General features: G+C 42.8%; 2 protein-coding genes across 5 annotated transcripts; one reads left to right on the top strand and one right to left on the bottom strand.

Moving 5' to 3' along the window:
* Positions 1 to 3520: 3520 nt before the first annotated feature.
* On the bottom strand, positions 3521 to 4818 carry LOC118599491 (serine/threonine-protein kinase pim-2-like). Its single transcript, XM_036214703.1, has one exon. It carries the CDS (start codon positions 4716 to 4718, stop codon positions 3579 to 3581), a length of 1140 nt encoding a protein of 379 aa, XP_036070596.1. The 5' UTR covers positions 4719 to 4818; the 3' UTR covers positions 3521 to 3578.
* A 512-nt stretch (positions 4819 to 5330) lies between these two features.
* Positions 5331 to 7519, top strand: LOC112136470. Of its 4 annotated transcripts, none has more exons than XR_002917357.2 (4): positions 5331 to 5452; positions 5624 to 5692; positions 6197 to 7032; positions 7105 to 7519. XR_002917357.2 is itself a non-coding variant. In XM_036214664.1 (4 exons), exons 1-3 carry the CDS (start codon positions 5573 to 5575, stop codon positions 6947 to 6949), a joined length of 801 nt encoding a protein of 266 aa, XP_036070557.1. In that variant the 5' UTR covers positions 5459 to 5572; the 3' UTR covers positions 6950 to 7032; positions 7105 to 7519. The 4 variants fall into 4 exon arrangements, 2 of the variants coding, with proteins under 2 accessions (XP_036070557.1, XP_036070556.1); XM_036214664.1 differs by lacking the exon at positions 5331 to 5452 and having other exon boundaries at positions 5459 to 5692; positions 6197 to 6615; positions 6688 to 7032; XR_002917358.2 differs by lacking the exon at positions 5624 to 5692.
* The last annotated feature ends 221 nt before the right edge of the window (positions 7520 to 7740 follow it).

Below are 7740 nucleotides of genomic sequence, written 5' to 3'. Positions count from 1 at the left end.
AATAATTTCAGAGTACTAAACAACAAAAAAGATCTTTTGTACAACAATAAATGGAGTGAAGCTATGGAACAATCTGAATGATGAGTTACGAATGAGCAACAGCATAAACCACCTTAAACATAAACATAGAATATTAGTCTTCCATAAATATAGTAGGGAAGAAGGATGACAAATCTAATGTAGTGATACAGGCCGTTGTTGATACATGTTTTGACTGTGAAGTATATAATTCATATAAATTAATGTTTTGAGTGTATTATTGGTGAGGTTGACAGAGGCTGGGTGTTGAGGTCCCAGGGAAAGATTTATGGGAAGGGAGAGCATGTGAATGGTAAAGCTGGTATATTTGTATACATGTATGTGTTTGTGTGTAGATCTTTGTGTTTGATTATATGGACAGATGTCTGATGGTACTTAATTTCCATTTCTGAAATAGTTTATATTATAGATTAAAATGAAGATATATTGTTAGGGGTTACCAAAACTGGTCATTCATGCGATTACGGAGATTACTGGTTAGATTAGTAACAGATCAAAAACCATTCCTTACTCAACAAGTGACAAAATAACCTTCCTGACATTATTTATTCATTATTTGGAATCATTCAAATAACTGCAGATATTTTCTCTCTGTTCTACCGCTGCAGCTGTGTTGCTTTTCTTGATGAAAATGTTCTCCTATAGTCGCATATGCTTGCAGGAACTTATCAATTTCCCTCCCCGGAAGTACGTAACTCAGCTGTTTGCTCCCGTTGCCATGGTGAATCATGCTGTCTTTGCTCCATTGATCGGGGCTTTTAATGGTCGCGGCGCTCACACCTGATTCTGGTTCTGACAACTTCAAGTTGATTGATTCAAACATTTTCAGCTGTTCTGGAACCGAAAACCCTGAGTTTGAGAATTTTGAGTCCAGTGACTCTAAGTTCAGGTTTGAACTCTAAATTTGTTGAACCTGCTCCTTAGAATGGGCCCCTGGCAGTTTCTAAAGAAAATGACCATTGTTTGTCTAGATTGAAAGATAGAGATGTAGATGACGGCAAACAGTGCAGTAGATTGCATAACAATGAGTATCTCACTATGTGCATCCATCTTTGAAGAAGTCTGGATTATTTTTGTGGGAGAAATACAGACACACGGATTTTGTCTGGGATGACGTCCTGGAGGGGACTGCAGCGGCAGAGCAGACACACTCAGCGGCAGGCGGAGCTTCAGGAATCGAGTTGTTTTACTTCTGGGTATGAACAACTCACAAAATATAACAAATATTTAATCAATTATTTGTTTTTTAGTGTTTCAAAGGTAATATATGATCATATATATGGATATAGTTCACCCTGAAAGGCTTAAGAAAATCATGGTAGGGCCCCTTTAAAATTGACAGGCAGCCAATGAAGGGTAGCCAGGAGTAAGGACTGTGGTCTAGAGCTGGGTCGAAAAAATGGATTAATCGATTTGAATTGATTTAAGCTAAACAGATCAATAATCAATACATATAAATATAAATCGATTTATCACATAAAAGCTAAAGTCTGCTAACTCGATGCTAACGTTTAATGGAATTTCCCATTGGATGGCTAATGCTAATGTTCGATCAACCTAAGCATAAATTATAATCGATTCCCCGATTACGTGACCGAAAACACACAGATCAATGTAGTGGGCCGACGGAGCAAGGGTGGGTGGTTTTGGGTCTAAAAACACAATCAATGAAAGAGAGTTGGCGACAAGTCAAAATGGACGATGTCAAATTGATCGTAGAAGCTGTAAATAACCACAGCTGAGCAGAAACGTCTGTCAAGCATGAAAAAGTACACGTCTGGTGTGAACTGAACAACGAAGAATGTCCGTTACCGATCTATGCTCACGAAAGACATCTCGATCTAGAATTTGCTGGTTTAATGCATAATAAACAATTATCCTCTGCGATTATCAGGATATTTTTGAGCTGCTTCTGAGTCAGCTGATGCCATTTCTCTATGCAGGCTTGCTGTGAGTGCACGCAACTGTGTGTGTAGGGGTGTTATTTTGTTCACAAACTGTGTTTTTTGTAAATGTACAGCATTTTGAGATGTACTTGATATAAAAAGTGCTTCATAAACTAAATCGATTTGAATTTGAATTCAATTAAAGACAGTTTTGGTCTCTTACATCAATAAAATGCATCCTCTCTGGATTTTTACAACATGGAGAGAGTCGACATGACCCCATTGAGTCACTGCTCACAGTGACTCAATAGTGACTCAATGATCTGTGTTTTTTCCCTGTATGCAAACTGGTGGGGGAAAAGTCCTGGTAGTGATGTGGCTACAGACTAGCTTTTCAAAGCACTTCATGGCTGTTGCAGTGAGAGCCGATGGTCTGTAGTCATTGAAGCTGGAGATGTGAGGCTTCTTGGGCAGAGGACCAATGGTGGAGGACTTCAGGCAGACTGAGACGGTTGACTGTGCCAGGGATTGGTTGAAGATCTTTGTGAAGACTGCAGTCAGCTTGTCAGCACAATCCCTCAGCACTCTTCTCCGGACGCCATCAGGACCAGCAGCCTTCTTCGTATCAACAGCACACTGGGTACTACTCACCTCATGCTCATCCAGGACCAGGACTGTGCTGTTGTGGGCTGTTCGGTGAAACTGAGGTGCCTGTGGTGTTGTGACACAAAGCAGCAAAGATGTTTAAGTCCTCTCCCAGTGTGAAGTCACCTTCAGCAGCTCTGAGGTTGGTCCTGTAGTTTGTGAGGTGCTGGAATCCCTGCCACACCTCCTGGCTGTCATTGTTGTCGGGGTAGTGTTCAATCTTCCTCCTGTAGTCTGCTCTGACCTCTCTAATGCCTCTATTCAGGTTGGTTCGTGCTGCGCGGTAGAGCTCTTTTTTATTGGACTTGTAGGTGGTGTTTCTCCTTCTCAGAAGCTGTTTGACCTCCCGAGTCATCCAGGGCTTCTGGTTGGGGTTGACCCGGATTCGCTTAACCACTGTGACTCTGTGTATGCAGTTCAGTAAGACAAAAAAAACAACATGCTAAAAGAAAATATGAGGAAAGAGAACAAGCAATGGTTATTATTCTGTTAACTGTAGCTTTTCTTACAGTTCCAAACGTAACCCTCCTCCTTTATCCGGGCTTGGGACCGGCAAAGTGCTTGTAAAAACACTCTGGCGGAGTTAATCATTCATTCATTCATTCATTCATTCATTCATTCATTTTCTTGACCGCTTTGTCCCTTTCGGGTCACAGGGGTGTCAGAGCCTAACCTGGCAACTGTCTCAGGGCCTCAATCACACACATCCACTCTCACATTCACACCTAGGGGCAATTTAGAGTCACCAATTAACCTATGAAGCATGTTTTTGGACGGTGGGAGGAAGCCGGAGTCCCCGGTGAAAACCCACGCATGCACGGGGAGAACATGCAAACTCCACACAGAAAGGTCCCAGCCGGGATTCGAACCGGGGCCTTCTCGCTGTGAGGCAAGAGCGCTAACCACTTGCGCCACCGTGCAGCCCCTCTGACGGAGTTAGTTTTTTTTGTTTCTACATTATCTGGAACACAACTGGCTGGCCCTTGGCTGAGATGTTTACTGCAAGATTTACTTCAGCCAAGGGTGATGCTGAATCTGTTCCAGTGTAGGGCGCGCTCCTGGGTCTCTGGTGAAACACTCTCTCAAGAAGTCTTTGCATTCTTTGGAAAGATTGTGTTTGATTTTTGTCTTTCTTCTTATAAAACTTGATGAATTGAAGTGTACGATGTGGAGGCAATCAAAGAGGACAATTCCCATCTGCCACACTGTTGTGGGTCCAGCGCTGTATTTGCGTCGAAACATCCATTCTGGAGGGGCATGACAATTGGTGCCATAGAACATGTCATGATTTGAATTTATCTCTGCGAAGGAGCTGAGTCCAAAGTCAATGATCCGAACCCGTGGGGCGCCTGAACAAATCTCTATCAAGATGTTCTCCGCTTTGATGTCTCTGTGGAAAATCTTTTCCTCTTGAAGGTAAATAGCTGCCTCTACTAGTTGTTTCAGAATAATCTTGGCTTCACTTTCTTTTAGTGGACCTCCGTGTTTTTCAATGTAGGTCCTAAGATCGGATGCTGGAATTGGCCTCTCTAAGACTAAAATCAGCTCGTCTGGCAGCTCGTACCAGTCTAGCAAGGTGATAGGTGCTGTGCTGCCGGCCGAACTTGATGTTCTAGACTGAAGTTTTAACATTACAGCCACTTCCACAGAGATCGCTTGTCCATTCTCATCAATGTGTTGGCAGAGAATATTTTCGTTTGGAATGTGCTTGATGGCAACTGCTAACATATCTGATTTGCGATAGCCAGCAAACACAGATCCACAACCACCTTTACCGAGTGGATTCAGTTCCACATATTTTGCATCAAATTTGAGCTTTGGGTCGTCTTCTTCATCTGTGCTTTCTTTCCTTCTTTTGCTTGGTCGTTGTTCCAGATCACATGACTTTCTCTTCCTGCTACCAACAAGCTTAGTGGGTGGGGATTCATCTTTTTGAGGGGGACACTCAGGTTTTCTTCTTTTCTTTGCCGGTGATACAGAGTCTTTGTCATCCTCAGAGATTTTCCTTTTGGTGCCTTTTTGTTGGATTTTGGCACCAACTTCAGATTTCACACCCTCCTTTTTCAAGTCACAAGACAAAGGTAAATTTGGAGGGTCGGGAGCACGAAAAAAGATTTTCTTTAAAATGTTGCAAAGCTGTCGAAACATGGCTTTCAAAGATGTTTTCAACACGGAAACGTGATTGAAAATTGGGTCTTTAAAAAAGTCTGCAAATGTCTGTAAATTCTCAAGGATAGGAACTTTTGGTTTGACATCGCTATGACATCATATGATTCAATTTGAGGTCATGCTGCCTATCTGTATAATATATAACATAATGCCTGTGACATCATAAAGACAGGTGACATCATAGGCATCTGTGATGCAATTTGAGGTCACATTTTTGTAACATGATAAAGACAGTTGGGCAGCAACACAGTGGTTAAATTAATTAAAATCCCCTTCCTCCTCTCCGTCTTGGTATTTGCGGGTTCTCAAGTGAATGCAATGTCTAGATCACAAAAGGGTTTGGATTTAAGATCAAATGTACATGTGCCATCAAAATGTTTAAATCACATTATAAACAGAAATATAAAAACGTCATGCCCCATTTTAAAATTTCTTAAAAGCTACCTTGAGTAATATGTGTTTTGTTTAGTTTATTTAATTCCACCAAATTCGATGTAAATAGTTTTTTAATGAACATTCCTACCTGGGTGTTAGTCTGTCCGAGGGTACTTGAACTCATCACGGTGACGCAGCAGACACGTCTGAGCATGCGCACTCAGACAGCTGCGGGCTGTACCTGAGATTGTTATTTTTGCTGTGTCCAAATTCAGCTGCTGCGTCCTCCTGAGGCCGTGGCCTTCGCGATTACCGATGGCCGTGACCTTCGTTAGCGGGTAAGACCGGATGTTAAGTGCTGTGAATTTGGACGGTCTAGCCTTCATAATTCCCGCCGTTAATCAGCTAATGCCCTGTAGCCTAGCTTGAAATCGTGAGTTCACCGCGTGTTGGGAAGCATGGAGATCAAAATTATTCAGTCATATCTCCTTCAACTTCTGCTTTTGAAGGAGTTGGAGCAAATGTATCGCCGTCGAAGATATTTGCTCTTTTTCCGGCTCAGACAAAACGATGCGCAGGTACTGTATTAAAATAAAATAAACACACAAGAAGCTCTTTTAACTTATTAGCTTTAGCTAGTTTAATGGATGTATTTATTTAGCAACTACATTACAGGTTATAAATTACAATTACTGACAAATGTGTGGGTTTGAAACTGTTTTGTGGCAATGATCCTTTTTATTTATTGTTTCACAAAAATGATCACAGTAAATCTGAGTGTATGTACCTAGCCTCTTTGGAGCATAAAAAATATGTGCAAAATAACTAAACTATTTTTATTTTTCTATTAATCAGATTACAATAGTGTTAAATGTTTATTTTATCTTCTGACTTAAATTGTATGCATACATTATTTTTAATAATAATTACTAATCTTTTTTTAAATCAGTAAAATTTGTATTTAAGTATTTAGTTGTTCTCATGTTCACCTAAGTATGATGTTGTTTTATAGTGTAAAAAAACCCATAAACCCACATATTTTTACTGAAAATGTATTTCCTTTTGTATTTCTTTTTAACTAGACTACACCACTCTACTGCAACATTAACTTGAGTCTCCCAGTCCTGGACCGTTTTTTCAAAAATGAAGATCCAAAACCAGACTTCCGGCTGAGCAGGAACTCTCCTGCAGTCCTCCTGAACCTCCTTGATCAGGATCGGCGCCATGGATGGGGTGCTGTGATCGAGACCCTGGTTTTTATTTTCTGGTTGGCGAGCGGAGCATCCTACAGGGTGGTCTCAGGAGTGTTTGGGATCTCTCGTTCCACTGTCCACTGCATCGTCCACAGACTCACTGAGGAGGTGTTGGCCATTCACCATAAGGTCATTCACCTTCCAAAACCCCCTGAGGACCTGGAGGTGGTGTCCCGTGGGTTTGCAGGGCTGGCACGGCACAGAGCTTTCCTCAAAGCTGCAGGTTCCATCGACGGATGCCATATAAGGTCAAACCTCCTAGCGGCCCTGATGGCCACTGCTACAGAAACAGAAAACTGTTCCCCTCCATCATCCTGCAGGCTGTGTGTGACCATCGGGGCTGCTTCATTGACACCTATGTGGGCTGGCCTGGGTCGGTGCATGACTCCAGGGTGCTCCGCCACAGTCCACTATACAGGCAGACGAGGTCTACCCTCCTCCAGGGCACTTCATCCTAGCAGATGGTGGATACCCGTGTCTCCAACGCCCACTCCCCCTCATCACTCTCCACAAGCTTGTGAACGAAGGTGTTGCAGCCCAGTGCTTCAACAGTCATCATTCCAAAAGCGCCCTCGATTATAGAGCGTGCTTTTGGAATGATGAAGACAAGATTCAGAGGCATCTTCCTGCAAGTGCTGGAGGTTCATCACACCTTTGTACCTCATGTAAGTGAACATATAGCAGCATTTTATATATTATTTGGAATATATTAATTTTCTATTCTCTTTCTATTGCAGGTTGTCACAGCTTGCGCCATCCTCCATAACATCTGCCTTTGTGCTGGTGACACTGTGGCACTAGAGGGTGAGGTGGAGGAAGATGTGGGAGATGATGAGGGGGAGCCTGGTTTGGAGGCCAGCAGTGGTGCTCTCTGGCAGGACCAACAGTCTGCTGAGGTTACTGCCCTGGAGGAGGTACCACCAGACCACGATTACTGTTAACAGGTAATTAAAGAAGAAAGTTATTTATTAAAAGTTTTTTTTTAATTAGTTTTTTTGTTTGTTCTACAAAAGTATTAAGATTGCTCATGTATTATCTCATATTTATGTATTAATTAGGGCTGTCAGATTTGTCGCGTTAATTTGACATGTACATGACGGCGACAATTTTTTTGACACATTAATCGCGTATTTTCTCATACATGCCTTTCCATACCGCGCACGCGGGCGTCCTGCCCTCTAACTCACCGGCTGCTCTCACTAGATCACGGGCGGGTCTCCAACCTGCGAGCTAAAACCGGCCAGCGCTAGGACCTGGAGAGCTCCTGCACCCTACCCCGGCTCCGGTTCACGTCCAGTACCACGTCTGGTGGTACCGGCTCGTGTCCGGCGCCGCGTCCCGAGAGCTGCGGACCCCCGACGTTCCGAACAGCA

This window comes from Oryzias melastigma, linkage group LG13 (genome assembly GCF_002922805.2).
Source record: "Oryzias melastigma strain HK-1 linkage group LG13, ASM292280v2, whole genome shotgun sequence".
Lineage (NCBI taxonomy): Eukaryota > Metazoa > Chordata > Actinopteri > Beloniformes > Adrianichthyidae > Oryzias > Oryzias melastigma.
The sequence above is the reverse complement of the archived record's forward strand: the minus strand, read 5'-3'. Positions and strand labels throughout refer to the sequence as shown.